Source organism: Phragmites australis, chromosome 23 (assembly GCF_958298935.1).
Source record: "Phragmites australis chromosome 23, lpPhrAust1.1, whole genome shotgun sequence".
Classification (NCBI taxonomy): domain Eukaryota; kingdom Viridiplantae; phylum Streptophyta; class Magnoliopsida; order Poales; family Poaceae; genus Phragmites; species Phragmites australis.
Genome location: NC_084943.1, coordinates 958,151 through 981,128, shown reverse-complemented (window position 1 = coordinate 981,128; position 22,978 = coordinate 958,151). Strand labels below are relative to the sequence as shown.

The window sequence follows — 22,978 nt, the reverse complement described above, 5'->3', positions numbered from 1 at the left end:
TTGATGAGCTGATTGGTGGTAATATATCTCCTGTTCTCAATTCTGTTGTGTGATCAGTCATGCCATTATATTAGTCTAATCAATGGATATTTTTCAAATTTGTAGGAGGGATTGAAACACTTTGCATCGCAGAGGCATTCGGAGAGTTCCGGTATGTAGATGCTCTTGTTCCAATTTTTTTTTTTTTTTTTGTCTGGAGTATACTGTACGAGCCCGTATCGTTGTATTGTTGTTGAAACTTGAAAATTTTGACGTGGGGTCATATTTGTAAATAAATGTAGTTAGACCTATCTTAGTCATGTCATAGTATTCAGGTTGATGATAATATGATAAAGCCTTTTCAAGCCTCTTGCACCTCCTTTTTCTGTTGTCTAATCTTGAAGATGTATTGCTAGCAGTGCATTGGGAAGACAAATTCTTCATTGATATCATGTGAGGTAGAGTTTTATGATACAACTTCATGATACAGACGATTAGGGCTCGTCTAATAGCAACATGTCACAGAAACAATAATACGGGCTTTGATATATCTATCAAGAAATAAACATGACATTTGTGCTTCTTGTTTAGTTTTACACTGAAGACAAGATAAAAACAGCACTAGTTTCAGAGTACAACTCTAGTTGGAACAGATCGACGCAGAGACATCTAGATGTTGTTGCTGCTTCCAGGTTTAGGCCTCCTCTGGCACCGGCATGCTCGCCTGCTGGTAATTTTCGTCGTCGTCGTCGTCGTCCTGCTGCTGCGTGGGCAGTGCGTGGCGGCAGAGAGGGCAGACGCGCTTAACCCGGAGCCATCCGAGGATGCAGTCCTGATGGAAGGCGTGTGAGCACGGCATCGCCCTGAGCTTGTCCTCCGCGTCGAAATCCTGCAGGCACACGGCGCACTCCGCCTGCAGCCTCGCGTCGCCGGCCCTCACCTCCTGCAGGCCCATGATGGCCTTGCTCGAGGCGGGGATTCGAGCGCGCTTGTAGCTGCGGTTGATCTCCGCGGCCGCTTCATACAACCCCTCCCGTATCATCCAGTTGGGTAGGATGTGGCCGCTAAGGCTGCCTTGGCCGTCGGAAGCAGCAAGTGGTGCTGCTCTTGCGGCATCCATCTGCAGCCTGCCGCGGACACTGCTCGGAGAAGAAGAATCGGATCAACACGCCGACGGGGATCGAACACGCTGATGTGAGGGGGAGCGGAGGTAAATGTCTTACCGACCTATGAATTTATGGGCTGGTGGATCGTCTGATTCATGGTCGAATTCGGATAAGCGCCGATTCGGATGTGGAGTGCGGGGAAAGGATGAAGAGAAGGCAGAGGAGAGAGAAAGCGAGGGTTTCCACCCTTTATCGACAGGTGGGGCCACAGGCGATTCACTGCGCCGATTTGGGAGTACTGCAGACGGGGAAACGACAGGAAAAAAAATAGAAAAATAGATAATATATATTTGAAAAATAGATAATTGTTAGGAAAAATAGACCGTTCTGACAATAATGATTAACGATTGCTATCAAATGTCTCTTCGGAGCAACTGTATACTAGTGTATTTATAAATCTAGCAATTGTATTTCATATCTCAAAATCTGAAAACTCGATTTTGGTCCAAAAATCCGAAAGCAACCTGGACCCACTGATTTCGGCAACGCAGGTACCGAATACGGCATTGTTTACCGTATTCTCGGCACCTCAGGTGCTGAAAGCTCTTTGCATTCGGCAACTGAGGTGCCGAATACGGCGTACAGTGTCGTATTCGGCACCTGAGCTGCCAAAATCACGTTGATCGAGTTACGTGTTGTCCGTGCTTTAGGTGCATGCGAGTTTTTTTATATGCACTAAAGTGTATTCGTGAGTATGTGAGCGGGTCCGGTAGAACGATAATTAAGTAAATTTCTAAGTAATGCTTTTTACATGTTAGAAAGAATTGTGCTTGGATAGTACGTTAATATAATAAATTTAATATCACATTGATTAGACATAAAATTTATAAATAGTTCATAACATAGTAAGTTAATATAATACACTAACCATATGTCCATCGAACTCAACTAATAAAATAGAAAGGTAAACAAAATAAACAATCCTACCTGGCATTTGCATAGTTCATAGCGCATAGATGTTAAATACCTACATCATCTCAAGATGGTGGAGGAAAGTGGCGACACAAATTAGCGAAAGAATACCAGCTGTACCAGTCAATGCTATTAGGGTAAGATGATTATCGTCTTCGGGGTGATGATGGAAAGTCGTAAGGATGGTTACCAGTAAATCCACCATCACTTTTAGTGTCATCGATATTCTCCGGAGATGGAGGAAATAGAGGGAGAGATCGTTGTAGCATGAAATCATCGTCGTCATCATCTTGAGCTATCACGGTAGTACCACGTCATATTTCTTTGTCGATTGTATACTATCTCGATGTGGTACGTGAACATCATCTTGTAGTGGTCCTTAAAACTTCTCATGTGTGGCTGCTAGAACAACGAGGCATTAGGGGTATGAAATCATCATCATCATCGTCCTCTTCATTTTCTGGATGAGTAGTAGAGGGTGCCCCTGCACCCCTTAGGTTCGCTGACCGTCGTCGTCTTCTACGCGAACCAGGCACCACACCCCCGCCGAAGAGCATATACATCACCAAGAAGTTTGTGATCTCTCCACTGTGGCTAACTCTGTCCAGCTCTGTAGGTGCTCGATATTTACGGATGCCCAATCCTGTATGCCTCTGTCCCCTTGTACGGTACACAGCTAATTACGCCCTCGATAAATAACAAGTAACAATACTCACCCATTTAAATAATTCGAGTAATCATGTTACTCTACTTAATCTAAGTGATTAAGCTAATTAATCAAATAAATACAATTACACTAATTAATAAGATTAATCAAAAAACTCTAATAATTCTGATTAAATTATGTAAAAAAATCTAGTTATACTAGTTAATGACATGCATACAATTATACCATGGGAATAATCTAATTACACTGATTAATGAATTTCATGTTTTTAAACAAGGTACATAACCTAATTACACTAACTAATTAAATTCATATAATCAAACTATTCAAATAATCTAAATACCCTATTTTATCAACTTAATATAATTTAACAAATGTAATTAAATGAACTAAATAATCTACTTACTCTAATTACTATTACTAATTTAAGTATTAATTACATACATAATTTAAGTACTTACTGTAACTGGATGTAACGTTCTCAAACTATTCAACAAGCACTGGAGCTCCTCTCCTGGCACTGATGTTGCTCCTTTCGGTTCTGGCCTCGCGTTACTGCTTCTCTCCTCACCTCGCGCTGCTACTACTCTCCCTCTCTTTGCACTACTTTTGCTCTCCCCTCTTTGTGTTGCGCTGTTGCTCTCCTCATTTTATAGCATGCACGGCCACCACACGATGCACCAAAAGCAAAAAAAATAGCAGCATACGGCCACACAGCACCGAAACCAGGCGACACGACGTGACTGAGCGGCGATAAGACGACAGCAGCTTTCGGTAGTGACGCGACAACACGTGGACCTGATAGCTTTCGACGATGCCGAATACAACACTGTTCATAGTATTCGGCAGCTCAATTGCCGAATACCGGAGATTTCAGCAACTGAGCTACCGAATATGGTGATCAGTGTCATATTCGGCACCTGAGTTGCCAAAAAAGGTGGGGCCAGCCCATTTTTGGTTTTTGAGATTCCAAAATCTGGTTTTCTATATTTGAGGTGCCGAATACAAGTGCTAGATTTGTAAATATGCCAGCATATTATTTATTTTGGTAGATATGCCTATATATGTTATCTATTTTTCCATTTTTGTCGAAACAACATGAGGAGGAAGGTGATGCGGACATGTGGGTCCATGGTGCTGGCGAGATGATGATTGCCAAACAATGTGGTGAGCCTTCGGCTCACAAGAGTGGTCCGAAGGCTTGGTGGGTAACACACAAAGTAGGGAACTGTGCACTACTATTAATGTTATATGTCTTTTCTATTATAGTGTGCACTACTATTTATGTCATACCTGACCACCCTCTATCATAGTTTACAATATTACCCCTCTACTTGTCATATTCTTAACATATTCATGGGTATTTTGGTACTATGCTAAGTGCAGCTAGCTTATTTACAATCATGCACTTTGTCATACTCCCTTTGCTCAGGCTTCCAAAGACCTGAGCCCTCTGGCACCTTCGGCATCCCTTCGGCTGATTCCTTCGTGATGTCTAGCGAAGGTCTTTGCTTTGCTTCCGAAGGTCCGACGAAAGCTTCACCTCCACCAACACCTTTGGCGTTCCTTGATCGAAGCCCACCCGTGGTCGAACGAAGTCCTTCAGCTAGCCTCCGAAGACCCATCATAGGCTTCGCCACTCCCAGTTGCAAGAGACGCTCCCTCGGTGCCGAGAGACTGAAGGGTATCTTCGGTTCATCAAGAGATTCATGCAACATGATAGATCCATGATAATTGTAGGATTTATTAGTAAACAATGATCGCAGAAGTCTTCAACCTAACATCTAAAGGGGGCCTATGAGACCATTTCCCAACAGTAGCCCCCCACGAGCAAGACTCCTCTTCGATGGGTCGAACCTATGGAGGTGCATGGGAGGGGAGAAGGAAAGAGAGGGGTGCGGGAGGAAGAAAGGAATTTTTTAATTAATATTAATTTAAAAGAAATTTGCAAAAAAATAGTTGATAGGTGGGGCCCATAGGTGATTCAACGCGCTGAACCGCTAGAGAGAGAAGGAAATCCCTAACCAAAGCATCCTAAATTCCTAATTGGCCTTGTTTATAAATATATATTTGTGTGTGTGTGTGTGTGTGTGTGTGTGTGTGTGTGTGTGTGTGTGTGTGTGTGTGTGTGTGTGTGTGTGTGTGTGTGTGTGTGTATATGAAGCACATTTGGTACACCTGTTACTATGTACTCTTACATATGTATCTTATAATGTAGGGAATGTCTCATGTAATAAATGGTACGTACATAGAGCATATTAGTATATAAGATCATCCAAATGGTATGTATATTTTTTTAGGTGGTTTGTATATTTTTTGAGTATATTACATTTTATGTATAAATATAAAGGTATTATCGAAATCTATTAAAATTGATGGATTTATTTTCAATTTTTTATGTAGTTCACATTAGAATATCTTAGAATGAGTATATAAATATCTTAGAATTTTTTTCACTTGTGGATCATGAGGACGCGTATCTGCATTATCGCCTCATTGACAACATCCTTGGACAAGCTACACCACTCGGCCAGTGCTATGGGAGCTCGTTGACATCGAGCTACACTTGGCAGTCGACGAAGAGCTGGTGAAATTTGTTGAAGTATAGCATCATCAGTGCTGGCGGCAGGCCATGCTCGAGGAGATGGCATCGATTGAGGACAACCGAACTTAGGAGCTGGTTTACCCTCCGATGAATCGCCATGCCATCGGCCTAAAATGTTTGTACAAGCTAAAGCGCAATGATCAAGGATCATCTTTCGGCACAAATCTTGAGTTGTGGTGAAAGGCTATGCACAATGGCACATGATCAACTTTGAAGAAACATTTGCTCTGATGGCGAGGCTTGACTCTGTTAGGCTGTTGATTGCTATCTCTACGCACAACGGGTGGTGAGTCCATCACATGAATGTGAAGATGGCGTTCCTCAACGGTGACCTTGACGAGGAAATCTACGTCGAGCAGCCACCGGGTTTCATGGCCGGCAAGCAGCCACATAGAGTATTGAAGCTACTCAAGGCCTTGTATGGGCTCTAGCAAGCTCCTCGAGCCTAGAATGCAAAGCTTGATACCATCTTGCGTGCTCTTCTTTCACAAGAGCGACATCGAGCATGCTCTCTACACTCGCGACAACAAATTTATGCACAGAAGCTAATTGAGAAGGCTGGACTGACAGGATGCAACCCCTGTCAGATGCTGATGGAAGCTCAGTTGAAGTTGTCCAAGGCAAGCTCAGGAGAACCAATGGATGCCACATGCTACTAGAGCATTATTGGGAGCCTTCTGTACCTTGTGCACACTAGGACAGACATCTCCTTCATTGTGTGCTATGTAAGCAGGTTCATGGAAGCGCCAAGATAAGAACATATCAATGCTATCAAGCACTTCCTGCGCTACATTGCTAGCACGATCAACTTTAGCATCTTCTACGTTCTACCCTAGGAAGAAGCATAGGGACCATATTTTGTTGGGTTCAGTGATTCTGACAAGGTCGGAGCCATTGACGATCTAAAGAGCACCGCTGCCATCATCTTCTTCATCGGGGACAAGCCTATCTCCTAGCAATCTCAAAAGTAGCGTGTGGTGGCTCTATCCTTATGTGAGGCAGAGTACATTGTTGTGTCAGCTACCGCATGTTAAGGAGTCTGGCTCTCGTGGTTGCTGAGCGATGTTCTTGGTGAAAAGCCCAATGCACCGAGCTCAAGGTAGACAACATGTCTGCCATTGCGCTAAGTAAGACTAATGTCTTCCACGATCAAAGAAAGCACATCGACACGAAATATCATTTCATTCGAAATGTGTGAATGAAGGCAGGATCAACTTGGACTTTGTTAGGTTAGAGAAGCAACTTGTAGAAATGCTCACTAAGCCGCCCAGTCGCATCAAGTTTCAGGATCAGCACACGAATATCAGCGTTATTGAACTCAAGTGAAGGATGCAAGAATTAAGAGGGAGATTGATAGGAATAATCCTTGCACGACATGCGCCTGCTCCGGCTGTTAGTTAGGTTCAGGTTCATTAGCTTAGTCAGAGTCTGTTAGGTTCAGAATCAGTTTTTCCTCTGAAAATATTTTCAGTTAGACACGCGCGGCACGATCGGAGAGCTATGGGATGGCATAGTTTGTCGAGATCGTGGCGCGCCTAGCGGCCTCACTGGCCACTACTTTTAGGATATCTATTTAAGCGAATACATAAACGAGAAAATGCTGCATCGTTTTACCGCAGCACCAAACACCTGAGAGCACTGAGTTCTTCAGTTTACTGTTCCCGTTGTGGACAACAGCGTGAAATTTTTCAGAGCGCGTGTGTAGACGTGAGCTGTGAGATTGAGATTGATTGATCCCCGACAACCTCAGGCGTCACTCGGCTGCTCCCCGTGGTAGCACGTACTGCCAGAAACAGAGAGCGGTGATCGGGTACGTACTGCACGCAGTACCGCAGCAGCTAGCTACGATGGTCCTGTGACTAGACGGATCGATGATCAGAGAACGATGCAGCGATTCCGCCGCGTGAGCGGAGAACCAGGCCGGCCCAGAAATTAAAGAAGTAGCTAGAGTGACGAGTTGTTGATGTCAAGTCTGCATGCATAGAGGGCACGGCGGCGGCCGGCACGCACATCGATCAGTAGTACTCATACTCCCTACGCTAATCGATCGACCACCATCACTCCTCACAAGTTTATGAGCTTGTGGTCCACGTGAGATGCAGATCGATCACTCTTCTTAAATCTGCACATGTTGACACGGACCTATTTACAGATGTGATGCCAAACTTAAAACCAATCTCTATATATCGAGCTCCTTCTCGTACGATATGATCGATGCTATTATTGGTATCTTCTTGTTCATCGTTGATCACTCGGTTGGAGAGACAGTAACAGTAGTACGTACGTCTCCTGTAACCTTTTTCTTTGCATGGCTGCATCGCACCAGAGACTGCTGCACTTATGCACTGAACTGTCCTGTACTAGGCTCACGACCGAGGAGTGATCGAGATGTAGAGCAGTAGTGGCTCGTCCTCAGAGGGAGCCACCAGTACAGGCGGTGAGGTGAGATATTTCTTCAAGTCGCAGAAGGCCTGCTCGGCCTCTGGTGTCCAGTCGAAGTGACCGGTTTTCTTCAGGAGTTTGAAGAGGGGGAGTCCTCACTCCCCGAGCTTGGAGATGAAGCGCCCGAGGGCCGCCATGCAGCCGGCGAGGCGCTGAACTTCTTTGAGTCGAGCCGGGGGTCGCATCTGCTCGATGACCCGGATCTTCTCTGGGTTGGCCTCGATTCCTCGGCTAGAGACCAAGAAACCGAGGAGCTTGCTCGCAGGTACCCCAAAAACACACTTCTCGGGGTTGAGCTTCAAGCGGGTAGTACGGAGACTGTTGAAAGTCTCGGCTAGATCTTCAAGTAGGGTGGCGCGGTCTCGGGATTTGACTACGAAATCGTCGATTTAAGCCTCGACGTTGCGGCCAACCTGCGAGTCAAGGGTAATGCGCACAGTGCGCTGGAAAGACGACCCAGCGTTGCGCAAACTAAATAGCATTGATACATAACAATAAGTCTCCACCGGAGTGGTAAAAGAAGTTTTTTCTTCATCCTCTATGGCCATGCGGATTTGATGATAACCAGAGTTTGCATCTAGAAAACATAAAAGATCGCACCCCGCGGTTGCATTTACAATCTGATCTATGCGGGGTAAAGGAAAATGATCTTTTGAGCAAGCCTTGTTTAGGCCGGTGTAATCGACGCACATGCGGAGCTTGCCGTTGGCCTTCGGGACGATGACTGGGTTTGCCAGCCACTCGGGGTGGAGGACTTCTTAGATGAAGCCGGCGTCAAGGAGCTTACTTACTTGCTCCCGGATGAACTCCTGACGCTCGGGCGCCTGTCGCCAGACCTTTTGCTTCACCGGCCGTGCGTCCGGGTGCACAGCCAGGTGGTGCTCGATCACCTCCCTAGGGATCCCGGGAATATCAGACGGCTGCCATGCGAACACGTCGACGTTAGCCCGGAGGAAGGCGACGAGCGCGCTTTCCTATTTGCCGCCCAGGTCGTCGTCGATTCGGACGACCTGGGAAGCATCTTCGCCCACCACCACCTCCTTTGTTGGAACGGAGGTGTCGGCAGCGAGTCGAGGTTTGGATGAAGAGGGTCCCGGGCCCCTTGGATGACCCTCGACCTCGGCCCGAGCTGAGACCAAGGCTGAGTATAACTGCTTGGCGCAGGAGACGGCGCTGCCGGTCTCAGCGGACACGGAGATGGGGCCCGCAGGGCCCAGCATCTTGACCGTGAGGTACGCGTAGTGGGTGACCACCATGAACCGAGCGAGCGTCGGGCGCCCGAGGATGACGTTGTAGGGGAGGGGAAGTTCCACGACGTCGAAGATGACGTTCTCCGTCTGGAAGTTATCTCGGCTCCCGAATGTCACAGGCAGCTCGACCTGCCCGAGGGGCAGGGAGTGCCCGGGCGTCACCCCGTAAAAGGGGAGCGACAGCTTTAGGCGCCTAGAAGGAACCTGCAGCTTCTTGAAGGCCTCCCGAGAAAGGAGGTTGAGGCCTGCACCCCCGTCGATCAGCACCCTGCTGACCTTTACGTTGCAGATGGTGGGGGACACTACCAGGGATAGTCGCCCCACGCCTGCAGTACTTGCTGGGTGGTCGGCCAGGCTGAACGTGATCGAGGAGTCCGACCACTTCAGGGGCCTTGCGCCCTCTTCGCTTGGGGTCGCCGAGCACACCTCGCGCCGTATGGTCTTGACGCTGCGGCGGGAGGAGGGCGTGTACGCGCCTTCGTCGATGAAGGTGACGGTGTGCTCAGGCTCCTGGAAGCCGAGCTCTTGGTTGTCGGGGGCGGTTCTATCGTCGCCGCCCCTGCGGGGCTCCTCGCGATCCCTCTGGCGCTGCTCGATGAGACCTTTGACCGTGCGGCACTCCATGAGGTCATGCCACTTGGTCTGGTGGATCTGGCACCACTTCCCCGGCTCGGGCCTCGCAGGAGCGGGGGCCCTTGCAGGAGCGGGAGCTCTCACGGGAGCCGGAGCCCTAGGAGGGGCTCGGGCCGGAGCACTTGTGGGCGCAGGCCTTATGTCGGCGGCCGCCTAGCGAGCTGGCCGGTGGTCGGGCTCCTGGGCCGGCTCAGGGGCAGGGCCTTGGGTCGTCACGACAGGGACTGCTTCGCGCCTTCTTCTCTTTTTCTTTTCCCGCCTATCAGAGCGGAAAGGACCTGGTTGATCGGTGGCAGGATGCTCAGGGCGCGGAACATGCCATGCCCGAGCCTCCGCCGCCTTGGCGCACTTGTCGGCCAGCGCAAAGAGTTCCATGGTGGTTTCAACCTCGTGCGTGCCAAGCTTCTCGAGCATCTGCTCGTCGCGGATACCTGCCGGAACGCGACAATAATAGCGTGGAGGGTTATCCGCGGGATGGTGTTGCGGACCTGGCTGAAGCGCTGTATGAAGTGCCACAGCGTCTCCCCCTCTTGCTGTTTGACGGCGTGGAGGTCGCACTCCAGGCCGGGGCGTGTGAATGTGCCCTGAAAGTTTACCACAAACTGGTGGCAGAGATCATCCCAGAAATTGATGGATCCTGGGGTTAAGTTCATAAGCCAAGAGTGGGCAGAGCCCCTCAAGGCAACATGAAAATAATTGGCCATCACCTTTTCACTACCGCCAGCTGCTTGGACAGCAGTGGTGTTGATTTGGAGGAACTCGACGGGGTCGATGGACCCGTCGTACTTCTCCGGCAGTTCTGGCCGGAACTTGGTGGGCCATTTGACCTAGCGGAGCTCGCTGGCGAAGGCACGGCAGCCTGTGCCGTACCCTGCTGCGCGGGCAGCGCCTTTGGGCGGTGAACGCCGGCGAGCCGGGGAGCCCCAACGATCATGGGTCGGCATGGAGGAGGCCTGGTCCTCAGCTTCGGCCTCATACCGGGACTCCCGCTGGCGCTCAAGGGTAACACGCACGTCTTCGACGGCCCTCCACTCGTTGAGGTGCAAGCGGAGGTCCTGAGCTCCGGTAGTGGCCAGGGGGGCCGCACTCCGCTTGGAGGCCCCCGGCCGGTTTGGCCACCACCCGAGGATGGACTTGCCTTGGTTGCGCCGCGGTGGGAGGTATCCCAGAAACTCTCGGCCAACACCTGACGGTGAGCTGTGCCGACCAAGGCGGCCACATCCTGGAGCCAGCGGCCAGGCGGTGCGCTAGCGGCGGTGGCGGCGACCCTGTTGGGCCCAACGCCATGGTCCCCCTGAGAGGGGAGCACCGTGCGTGCAGACCGTGGCTGCTGAGGAGCAGCAGCGACTGGGGCCTCCTGCGCGAGGGGCTCCATTTCCTCACTGGAGCTGGAGCCGGTGCGTCGGAGACGATGGCCACCTGCCATTTTTTCTGCAGGAAAAAACAAACAAATTCAGGGATGCAACCCCCTACCTGGCGCACCAGCTGTCAGAGGGTGAACTCCTATCGCAGGGATCCGGAGGGACCCTTTTTGAGATTCGGCCGAGGGGATGATTCTGAATATGTTTGCGGGAGAAATAAATGGGTGTAAATGCGATGGCAGGTGGGATTGAATGATCTAATGCAGAATGCAGTAAATGCACTAGAGGGATTTTTAGACAGGTTCAGGCCACACTGAGCGTAATACCCTACTCCTGTGTGGATACTATAAATGCCCTGAGAATGTCTCTCAAGGATGTTGCTGGTTACAAGAATGTTTGTCTATCCTAGAGCTTCGGGTTCCTTGTTCTTCGGTGGTCTCAGCTTCTGTACTTGTACTGAGGTGTTCTTTTGTCTTCGCTCTGGACTCTTCAGCCTCTGAGAATGTGTATCCGAGTCTCTCTCTCTCTCTCTCTCTCTCTCTCTGTCTTTGTCCGTGCCCACCGGCTCTCTTAAATACTCGCCGACGGTAGCGTACCCCGAAAGGGAGGGCACGAGTTCCAAGGCACCATAAATGGAAAGGTAGTCATTATAGGCTGCTGCGTGAAGTGACGGGGGGCTGAAAACGCGCCCCCCACCCGATCTCGGTCGTCATGATGGCGTTGGCAACAGGCTCCGTGGAGAGGGCCCACCGGGCAACCATAGAGCGGCCCGGCGTGCCCTCCTGGTCTTGTTCGTCTGACACAGCAGGGCAGCAGGCGGGGCGCCTTGGGCCTTGCGATGCTATCCCGAGGCGCGCTGGATGACGCGGGATGGGACCCGTGCATTAAATGTCCCCACGCCCTTCTACTAGGATGTGTCAAGGACTGACACCGAGCGTGGCAGGAGCAGTTGGAGGTGACAGGCCATGCGCCTTCTTAAATACGGCATCGGGCCTTTCACAGACTGACACCTCACCGCCGGACCCCTGTGGGGGACACCGACGAAGGACTTCTTGGGCCGTCGGGGAATCGAGTGTTCGGGGGTACTGTTCATATCCCCGAGTACTCTCTCCCGGGAACGCCCTCTCTTGGTCCTTGGGGAACCGAGTGCTCGGGGGCCACTATTCACGGCCCCGAGCACTCTCTCCCGGAATTGACTGTTCGGGTCCTCGGGGAACGGAGTGCTCGGGGGCCGCTGTTCGCAGCCCCGAGCATGCCCTTCTCGGTACTCGGCTTTTCTGGTCGTCGGGGGACTTGGTCCTCGGGGAACCGAGTGCTCGGGGGCCACTGTTCATGACCCCGAGCACTCCCTTCCCGGCACTTGGTCTTCGTAGATCATCGGGGGACTCGGGCACTCGGGGACCACTGTTCATGGCCCCGAGCACCCCCTCCCGGGACTTAGTCTTCTCGTACCCCGCGGAGATAATCCCCACGGGAGGGCGCCACGTGGCGGATTGCTGACCTGGCCTCGGAATTCGGGGACCCCTGGTTCCTGATTCAACGACAGATGTTGATGCAAGTGACAAGGCATCCCAACGGATCAAGAGCGGAAGAGACTTACCGACGATCAGGATCGCAAGATGGACTATACGTGTTGACATCAGAGCGCTTGCTTAAGGTGTAAGCAAATGACGAGTCATGCTTTCAGAAGCATGCGGATGGTTTTACAGTTGTGCATCAAAACCGTAGGAAGACTGGAGGAGTATGTGGCATCATCGCAAAGCTTGCATGAGGCGAAGCTAAGTTGTGAAGGCGTCGCAGCCGTTCGATGGACGGAGCAAGAAATAGACTAAAATACTCTCGGTGGTATGTATGAGTGTACTACAAGAGAGTGGTATTTTGATAACAAGCTAGGAAACTTAGGGGTTAAATTTTATAGGCCTATAAATAAAGTTGTAGAGCTATAGAAGAGTTTGAACCAACCATTTTGAGCCCTTTATGTCATCCATATGAGAGATTTGTGCTAGAGTTTTAGATGAGAGGGAGATGAGTGTTTACCCTATGTATTAGGTGTAAGCTTTTGTATGCAATTTTTTTTAATCCGTCCAAAATAGGTTGACCTCTGCAAGAAATGAAGTTCTTGTTTACTATTGTGTTTGAATTCATCTCTTTCTAGTTTTTCTCTATTGGTTCCCTTGCAAGTTTACAAGTTTGTCTTTTTCAGTTGTGATTTTTGTTTTCCTTTTTTAGCTATAGTTTTTCACCTTTGTAAAGTGATTCTTCTTGTTGCTAGAGGCATAAAATGCACGTACAATAGTACAAATTTGTGTCTCGTATTCATTTGCCTCTAAGTTATTAACTTGGAGAGTTTCTTCACCCCGTGACCAGCTTTTTGTGACTAGGGTCAAGGAATGGTCTTCTAAAGGGATAAGGCTATAAGAGAGTTTGAACCAGCCATTTTGAGCCCCTTGTATCATTCATATGAGAGCCTTGTGCTAGAGTTTTAGAGGAGAGAGAGATGAGTGCTTAGCTCATATATTAGGTGTGAGCTTTTGTATACAAAATCTTTGTAATCTGCCTAATATATGGCTGACTTCTACAAGAAATGAAGTTCTTGTTTACTCTTGTGTTTGAATTCTTCTCATTCTAGTTTCCCTCTATTGGTTCTCTTACAAGTTTGCAAATTTTCTTTTTTCGGTTGTGATTTTCGTTTTCCTTTTTTAGCTATACTTTTTCCACCTTTGTGAAGTGATTTTTCTTTTTGCTAGGAGCATAAAATGTGTGTACAATAGTACAAATTTGGGTCTTGCATTCCCTTGCCTCTAAGTCATCAACTTGAGGAGTTTCTTCACCCGGTGATCATCTTTTTGAGTTTCTTTCAAAGTTGCGAGTTTTTTTTACTAGGGTCATGAAATGGTCTTAAATGGAAACTTGTGTTCATATCTCATCCATAGAGTCACAAGTTTTTGGTTCTTTTCTTTGTTTCTCTCTATTTGCTTCCGCTTGAGTTTTTGAGGTGCGTTTGGTGATCAAAATAGGAGAAGACTATCGATTTTGAAAGAAATTTTTTAGGCGTCTATTCACCTTCCTATAGTCATCATTCTCGATCCTAGAATCTACCATGGTATCATCCTCTTGTAGGATCGAGTAGACATGTTAACGTCATCGTTCAGCTTCTTTTGGTGTTTATGAGGAAGAACACCGCGGCACAGTAGAGTAAACCCGTTCCTGGTTGGGTTAAAATCAATGTTGATGGTGGATTTCTAGAGAGTACTAGCATGGGGAGCGCATTAATTATCATGCATGATGAGTGGGGGGGGGGGGGAAGTGCTAGTGTCCGGGATGGTGGGATTAATTATTTTTTTACCACTCTTATGAGGTGAGTGGTAACAGTTTTGTCACTCTAACCCACTGTCTATGACTCAGGTAACCCCACATATCAGTGAGAGCAAGAATTTCTACTTCTTAAGGGTGGCAAAAAGTTGATTTGGTGTTGTACTTAAGCTGATGAAGAGGTGGAGCTAACTACTTGTGGTGAGAGCCTCAGGCAGGACCGACCCTGAGGGGGTCGAGCGGGGCGGCCATCCTGGGTCCCCAAATCTCAGGGGCCCCTCATCGTACATGTACATACATGTGTATTGTATAGTAGTACATTTTTGTTTTTAGTTCAAAACTCCAATTTTCGGTGACATGTGAATGCTTTATGGGCCGACCCAAAAGTGGAGCATCAGAGTATTAATCCGCAGTCTATCGTCTGCTCTCTGCAGAGGCCCCCTTACTTGATCACTGCCTCGCCCGGATGCCTGGTTTTTCAGTCGCACTCACTCATCTCATGTCCCAGTCTAGAGACGCAAAGGAAAAGATCAATTGAATTGCTTTCCTCCTCCCAGCGCCGCCTTCTTCGTTCGGCCTTCAGCGAGACGCGATCAGCAATAGCAACTTCATGAATGAAAGTATACCCTAACGCAGAATAGTCTCACCTAACACATGGTCTATTGATGCTTCGGTTCTCCCCACCCCAAGTCCTATGGTTGCATGCTCATTGCAATTACTGATTTGCAGCATGCCATCAGAGATACAAATTATTGCGATTTGCGAATTCTACATGATAATTGATAAGATTTACTTTAGTCGATTAAGTGCTTTTTATAGATTTGCACTAGTTTTCAATCGCTAATGTGTTATTTTTTCAATTTTTAGCACATTCTTATATTATGTCGTCTAGAAAGCATGCATTGGTAGCGAAAAAAAGAAAAAAAAAATAAGGAAAGGAGCAGAAGAGTTGATAGAATCACATAAGAAGTCATTGGCAAATTTTTGAAAAGTAAAATGGGCACTTCATGGAATCTAGATGAGTTGACGATAGTTACTGTGGAGGAGCAAGTTAACAGGAATCTGAAAGATCAGAGCCCCAAAGACCATATTGACAATGTAAGTAATCATGATCTCTAGAAAGTATTTGACAATGTAAGTAGTAATGTAAGCATTTATCAGAAATAATTTTTAATACATATAAATTTATCTTAAAATTAATATATTTATTATTTTTTGATATTTCAATGTAATATGTTATGTTTTTAGTTTCGTACAGGCCATGGACCGCCCTACCCTCAGGTTGGCTCATCAATGGGCAGAAGGCCCACTTATCTTGGAGACTGACGTGCAAGTTGTGTTACAGCGTTGCAGTATCCTGGCATTGGCTGCTCTCCGTATGCGGCGATTGTTCAGATTCAAGAGAGCTCATGGCTGCATTGGGAGAAGGCAAAGTTATATATCAAGGTAAAGAGAGAGATCAAAATCGGGTAGCTCATGAACTAGCTCAACATGCTTGTCGTGTCCAAAGTTTAGTAGTATGGTTGGCTGATATCCACACTACATTAGCACTTAGTGGTTCAAGATTTTAAGATTGTAATCCTACCGATTTTTAATTCATGAAATCTCTCTTAGGCCAACTGTGCTGTATCCATGCTACAGTACTCCACAAAGTACGGTAGCACTGGAAATTGCACTCCAGCAGCTACCTCATCCGTGCTACAGTGCCAAACAGTGACGCTACAGTGTTTGCGGAGAGAGTGGGGTCTGTATATTTTGTGGGCTACTGTAGCAGCATGTATCACTGTAGCACACTGCTCACGGGACTGATAGTGGACCCGCAGGCAGTAAAACGCGTCGGGCACTGTAGCAACACTGTTTACGGAGACTGGCAGCGGAGCAGGAGAGAGAAAAAGAGAGTAGAAGATAGGAAATAGGGTAGCTACTTAGAGATGAAAAAGTAAGAGATGCTGTAATAGTGATAGAGGATGCTGTAATAGTATTTTTGAGGATAAAAATTTAAGGTAGCTGCTGGAGATGGCTTTAACCCGTAAGAAAAAGAAGACCGCCACCACTTGCGTATTTTTCTGTTTCAAGCGTATGTATATATGTCGATCTGCAATTGCGAATGCTTGGAATCGGATGATCTTTTTGAGTATTAATCCTGGAGCGGTGGAGCCATGAATTTGATTTGCGTGGCTGCAAATAAATGAAAGGTGTCACGCAGATTTCATTTCTGTAGTCGAGATCTTGTGCTTCCAATTACTAATAGGTGCATATATACAAAGAAGCTCAAATGCATGCATCAGTAACTGAAGTTGAAAAATAACTAGTGTGAACCGTCCACAACCTGTAGTCTGTCCTCTTTTAGCACTTGAAGACACACGCGATGACATCAGTCTAGCTACAGCAGACCTTGCATGCATATCTCTAGCGGCAGCAATGAATTGTAGGCGAAAAATGCATCCGGTGGTTTGGCTTGTGAACTGCTTCGTTGATATACTTGCATGAATTGCAAATGAATGCCGAATCTGCACAGATTATATTCACTGGCATTACTAGTTTACAAGAGAACCGGTTGAATTTGAAGATACAAATTAATACTAGCTTCCATATATAGTTTATCTCTTCTGATACGCAAATTACTGCTCTTGGAGTGAGTCAGTGCGATCCGTTCCGTTCTTTTTTCTCCGATTCATTTTGGTGTGAGGTGAACGTGAATGGAGTAGGAGAAGAGTTACTACTCCAAAAGACAGTAACAGACTAGCAGAAAAAGGAAAGCAAATTTCAGAGGCAGAAACCATGCAAAGGGCCATAGATGAGTCAGTGAGTTAATGTGCTCACCACCCTCGTCTGACTCAGCAACTGACTGACACACATGGAGAGCGCGGCCTGCTCCGCTACGCCGGCGAGGATGGCGTGAGCTCGGCTGGACCTGGAGCGCGACGAGGCTGCGCTGAGCTGCGCAGTCCACCACTCCACGTCACGCGAGGTAGCAACCGCCCCGCGCCGCGCGGCGCAGGCAGGGAGGACGGCGAGGACGGCCTGGGTGACCGCACCGCGTCTCCGGGCAGCGCCACCAGAGGACGATGACGATTAAAGAGGTGCACTGGACTGTGGCTGACTGTGCCAGCGTCATGCGTTTGCGTTAGCATTGGGCGTCCATTCTTCAGCCTTTTGCATCTAAGCCCCTCTTTACAGGATTATTCAAAATCAAGCACCTTGTTAACGCATTCGAAAAAAACTTTCTTAAAAAACCTCGTTAACAGATGAAGTTCACCTAACGGCGTCTCTGCGAAATGTAGTATCTTACAGCCTCTTTTCTTGATAATTTAGGTGTGCTTGATTTTTTTTCTGTCTCCTTCGGTAAGGCTAGTATTGTAAGTGTTGGAGAGCAAATTTGGCTCTCTCACGTTGGCAAGGTGAGCACAAGCATCGAGGCAGTTGGCAAAGCATCTAAACGCGTGATTTCTTATTTCGCCAAGCAAAGTAAGCCGAAACAAAGCTACCAAACGCGCACTCAATTTCTGGTGCCAACTCCTCCTTTCCATGGTACCAAGGCACTAAAAGTGCGAATGAGTTTACACCACTTTCAAATCTATTTACATGGAATGAGTTGTAGCATTCCGTGAGATGACTTACACTTCAATTAAAATTGTGAATGAGCTTAGGCTACTTTCTAGACTATTTTTTATTGAATAAATTGGTATATCTTGTGGCATTGACGGCTTATTGTCACGTACCAGAGGAAGTAATTGTTCTCGCTGATTGAGTGTAACGACTATATTGTTGCATGACGTAAACATCTATGGCTTTGGCTTCATTGGCTAACTGTTGTTGTATATGGCAGAAGATATGTTATCTAGTGAGAGCGTGTAACGTCTGCTCCGACAATTTTGGCAACCGATGTTGCAAAATGTAGAGCTAGCATGTTTAATATGTTTGTTCGAACACTGCACTGCTCTCGTCGTGCAAAGTTATTGTTAGAAGCACGCTACACCCAAACTACATACAACTAAGTCATCTTTCGATTCTTTCAAAAAAAATGAACATACTCCACTATCGATTGCAAGATGTCACATTCTCTCATCAAATATAATAATATAATAAATGAAATCCGTTACTATATTAAGCCGACATAACTTCTCTATTACATAGTCAGCATGTTTTTTCATGCAAGATATAACTCTCACACGAAACCCGTAACAATACGTCGTAATCTTTATTTGAATAATTATTTATTGATTTGTGTATTTTGCGAAACATATAGTAGCATTGGCATAATCTCTATACAAATTAATTATTCAGTTGTGCGATGAAGATAAAATTCATCATATATACTCTACTTGTATCTTAGGTTTAAAATGCTACAATTTTTCCACAAAATTTGTTCTCGTGAAGCCAAGCCAAGCCATTTGGACAAATATCGTTCTATACTTAACGGAATATTCCTTGATGAATAGTTGTTTCCATATCCCGAAAAATACTGACTATCAATCTCACAAAGGGACTGGTGTGTGAAATTGGCAGGAGAACAAGACTTCTATGCACACCTTTTTTTGCAAAAATGCACACTTTTTGCGCAGTATAATATCTGAGTAGTACGCAGTTCTTCACATGTTCAACATATCCCTGTACTCGCTGACAAGTAACAAAGGGTTATTTAAGCCCTCTTTGGCTAGTCTTTTGCAAGAGTTCCATTTCACAATCTTCTGAAGAGCCAAAGGCGAAAGGAGAATAGTATAAGGGTAAGCAGGCTGCATGTGCTTAACTTTGTTGTAGATAGAGAGGAGGAGGCTCTCATCTTCCTCCCTGCCTCCATTCTTTCTCTGGACCACACCAGGCTTGGTTTATAGCTTTGCTCCTGGTTTTCTGCAAACACAAACTCTAATAAGGGTCTGTTCTTCTCTCTCTCTATTGCTGATTCTTTGTGTGAATGTGTGAAGGGATAGTACTCGCTCCAGAGAGAAGGCATTCCCCCCTCTCTTCTACTCATACGCCCCATCTCTCTGAGAGAGATGTTTCGTAGTTGCTGCCTTCTTGTTCTCCTCTCCCTGATTTGAGTGCTCTGCGTACCAGATCTGAAGCTCCTTGGGTCTTTGCGGGTGGGGGTTGCAGCATTCGAGGTGGTCAGGGATGAGTAAGGAGGATGTCCTCAAGGTGCAGGTGAGTTTTCCTTCTCAACTCAAGCAGCAGAGCATACATTCCGTAATCCTTCTTGTGTTTGCTGCCATTTTCATGAGGCAGGCAGCTTGCTTTTGTTTTCACCATGTGTTTCCTTCCAAGTCTCCTGCAGCATGCTATGCTTTTTTTTTTCATGAAGCCTCTTTGTTTTGCTATTTTAGTGACCTGTGTTCTCTGTTTTCTTCTAAATTTTTAGACCTGTGTGCTGAAAGTGAACATCCACTGTGATGGGTGCGAGAAGAAAGTCAAGAAGATCCTCCACAAGATTGATGGTAAGCAAGATTTTTTTTTTAAAAAAACAGCATCTTTCTTCAGTTTTTCTTGTTGTTTATTTTCCCCCATGTTTTGTGTACATTTTCCTGCTCACTGGGGTCTGTCCAGCTGAGCGATTCGTTCTTCTCCTTCTGTTGATGGAAAGATGGACAATTCTTCTGTGCAGTCTAAAAAAAAGTTTATTTTTGCCCGAGTCTCTCTCTTCTAAGAGAAATATGTTGGATTGATCTGCAGGTGTGTACCAAAGCAGCATAGATGCGGAGCAGGGAAAGGTGACGGTGTCCGGCTTGATGGATCCGGACACCGTCATCAAGAAGCTGAACAAGGCCGGCAAGCCCACCCAGCTGTGGGGCTCCAAGCCTGGCGTGGTAAGCCAGCTCCAAAAGCTGCAGCTTGGCGGCGGTGGCAAGGGCCAGCCCAAGGGTGCCGGCGGCAAGGGCCAGCCCAAGGACGCCGGCGGCAAGGACCAGAAGGGTGGAGCAGGTGGTGGTAGCGGCGGGGGCGGAGGCGGCGGGAAAGATGCAAAGATGGTGCTGCCGCAGCCAACGCCGCAACAGCTTCAGCAGATTCAACGGCTGCAACAACAGATGCAGATGAAGGGAATCAAGCTTCCTCCTCAGTTCATGGGCGGCAAGATGCCGTTCCCGGCGGCCGCGCCGGGGAAGGACCCCAAGTCCGTCAAGTTCAACGTCCCCGAGGACGATTTCGAGGATGACGGCAGCGAGTTCGATGATGAGTTCGACGACTTCGACGACGATGAGGATTTCGAAGACGACGGCCTCGACGACGACTTCTACGATGATCCCAAGATGATGATGAAGCCCATGGCCATGCCGCCAGGCGCCGGCGGGGTCAACATGAAGGGTGGCAACGGCGGCGCCAATGGTGGCAAGAAGGGCGGCGGTGGGAACGAGATGCCGGTTCAGATCAAGGGAAACGCCAACACAGGCGGAGGTGGGGGCAAGAAAGACTCTGGCGCGAAGCATAACCAAGGTGGCGGAGGCGGCCACGGCAACAACGGCGGCGGTAAAAACGGAGGCGGCGGGCAGCCGCAGAATGGCAAGGGCGGCGGAAACCAGCCGGGTCAGGGTAAGAAGGGTGGCGGCGCCGGTGGCCCCGCCGCTGGGGTCGGCGGCCCGATGGGCGGCATGCCGCCGCAGCAGCAGCCGGGCATGATGAGGCCTAGCATGATGGGCGGTGCCGGTTTCCCCGGTATGGGCCAGATGAGCGGCAGGCCCATGAGCATGCCGATGGGCCACCCCCACATGGGGAGCATGCAGGGTGGTGGCGGTGCCGTACATAGTATGCCAGCCGGCGGCATGGCCGGGGCGGGGTTCTACCAGGGCGGTGCCGCCGGCGGCGTGCCGTCCGGACCGGAGATGCTGCAGGCTGCTGCGGCCTCCGGGAACCCCCTGGCGCAGCAGCAGTACATGGCATTGATGCAGCAGCAGCAGCAGCAACAGATGATGATGGGCGGCCATGGACACGGGCCTCACGGCCACGGCGGCGCCGGGTACCCGCCGATGGGCTACGGGTACGGCCGCCCGCCGATGCATTACCCTATGGCCTACCCGATGCCGCCGCACCCGCATTCCGAGCCTTACAACATCTTCAGCGACGAGAACCCCAACAGCTGCTCAGTGATGTGAGGGGAGCTGCCATGCAGTCGCAGCGGCTGGTTCAAAGTGAAACCAACCGGAAGGAGCTCAGGTCACAGTTGATCATCAATCAACGTCACCATGGTTGGTACACCCTGGAGGCTGGATCACCAGCTAGGATCGCCCCCTTTTCTTTCCTTTTCTCTTTTCTTTTTTCTTTCTTAGCTTATTTTCACCTTTCTTCCTTTTAAAAAAAAGCAACTTCCTTGAAGGCGAAGGTAGGTATAGTAATTATCAATAGTTGTCATAAGAGATGGTGATGCTTTCATAGCTCAGGAAGGTGGTGAACTTGTGATGTCGCTTTCCTTCTTGCTCCATAAGAGGTGATGGTAGAAAAATGTGCAAAACAATGCTGTTAATGTCAGACTTTGTGTTGTGGATGCCTGGATGGCAGAACTTGACACTCGTCCCGCCAAAAGTTGGCATGCCTAGCCAGCCGAGGCGCACGTTTGGTTTGGCGCCCGCGATTTGGTTTACCCGCGCTAATTCAAATATGAATTAGCGCCTAGGTGTGGGCGAGATGGAGGCGACGAAATCCTTCACCAAATCGTTGGCGCGCCCGCAGGTTGGGCCCGAACCAGACAGCCCCTAAGCTCTTTTTACATACTAGTGGAATGTTGTCAACGACCGACTCGATGCCTGTATCGTTCTTGCTGCTTTGGCGTGAGATAGAGCGAAGGTATAATACTCTGTAACAGGGTTGGATGATCCTGATGATGGTGATAATTGTGGGAGCAGTGGAGGGGACGATCATGATGATGGTTCTGGTGGTGAATCGTGATGGTTAGTGGACCATGTGAGAGAAGAGAGCCATGGAGGCACAGCTGCTGGCTGCTGCAGCTCAATTTGGGCTATGGTGGTGGGACACACCTACAGTAGAGTGCATTAGAAGCACTCCACAGCCCTTGATTTAGAGATGGATGGATTGGATCGATCGCTACAGTAACACTACAGTACCTGCTGCCACAGTACAAATTCATGGTACAATAGGATCGAATACTGCAGCTACAGTATACGCAGTAAACAATGATTAATTAATGCAGAGAACTGTAGAAGCAGACTCATATTACTGTGTAAACAGTAATTCTCTACATTAATCATCATTAATGCAGAGAATCCGTGTCCATGGTGCCTTTTTCCTGCTCCCTGCACTTACATTATTGATGGGGTAAGAATATATAGGCCTGTCCCCTCCCCTCCTCTAGCAGTTGCATTAGAATTGCTTCACATTTGTGAACTTTTTATTTTTATATTTTTTAAGTCAAAAAATTGTAAATATATATGTTTATTTTGAAAAATTATAAATCTAACTCATGTCGTTCATTGGAAGTCGACCTGTGTTTCGATAGTGTTTTGAATTTTAAAAGCATTGGAACACTACAGACAAGGAGCTACAGAGCCTAGATCTACAAATTTTCAAAACATGACATATATTTGCAACTTTTTTATTTAAAAATATAAAAATAAAAAATTCACATTTGTAACACCACTGCTTGCTCACAGTCAGAGCATGGTCCCAAGGCATTGATAATCGACTGATGCAGTACAGCTAGCGCA

The 22,978-nt window shown here is 47.9% G+C and overlaps 2 protein-coding genes across 6 annotated transcripts; one reads left to right on the top strand and one right to left on the bottom strand.

Annotated features, from left to right (window-relative positions):
* Positions 1-402: 402 nt before the first annotated feature.
* LOC133906353 (uncharacterized) lies at positions 403-1,333 on the bottom strand. Its single transcript, XM_062348226.1, has 2 exons — positions 1,207-1,333; positions 403-1,118 (listed from the first exon to the last, which is right to left on the bottom strand). Exon 2 carries the CDS (start codon positions 1,097-1,099, stop codon positions 674-676), a length of 426 nt encoding a protein of 141 aa, XP_062204210.1. The 5' UTR covers positions 1,100-1,118; positions 1,207-1,333; the 3' UTR covers positions 403-673.
* Positions 1,334-18,917: 17,584 nt separating this feature from the next.
* LOC133906683 (heavy metal-associated isoprenylated plant protein 33-like) lies at positions 18,918-21,785 on the top strand. Of its 5 annotated transcripts, none has more exons than XM_062348652.1 (4): positions 18,918-19,054; positions 19,386-19,472; positions 19,687-19,762; positions 19,998-21,785. In XM_062348652.1, the coding sequence occupies exons 2-4, from the start codon at positions 19,443-19,445 to the stop codon at positions 21,410-21,412; spliced, it is 1,521 nt and encodes a 506-aa protein (XP_062204636.1). In that variant the 5' UTR covers positions 18,918-19,054; positions 19,386-19,442; the 3' UTR covers positions 21,413-21,785. The 5 variants fall into 5 exon arrangements, with proteins under 5 accessions (XP_062204636.1, XP_062204637.1, XP_062204639.1 ...); XM_062348653.1 differs by having other exon boundaries at positions 18,927-19,054; positions 19,253-19,472; XM_062348655.1 differs by lacking the exon at positions 18,918-19,054 and adding an exon at positions 19,061-19,202.
* The last annotated feature ends 1,193 nt before the right edge of the window (positions 21,786-22,978 follow it).

Bases quoted from the DNA above. Each gene is read 5' to 3' on its own strand.
- LOC133906683 (XM_062348652.1), top strand. From the start codon at position 19,443: ATGAGTAAGGAGGATGTCCTCAAGGTGCAG. The intron at 19,473-19,686 runs GTGAGTTTTCCT...CTAAATTTTTAG, and splicing joins AGGATGTCCTCAAGGTGCAG to ACCTGTGTGCTGAAAGTGAA. The intron at 19,763-19,997 runs GTAAGCAAGATT...ATTGATCTGCAG, and splicing joins GATCCTCCACAAGATTGATG to GTGTGTACCAAAGCAGCATA.
- LOC133906353 (XM_062348226.1), bottom strand. From the start codon at position 1,099: ATGGATGCCGCAAGAGCAGCACCACTTGCTGCTTCCGACGGCCAAGGC.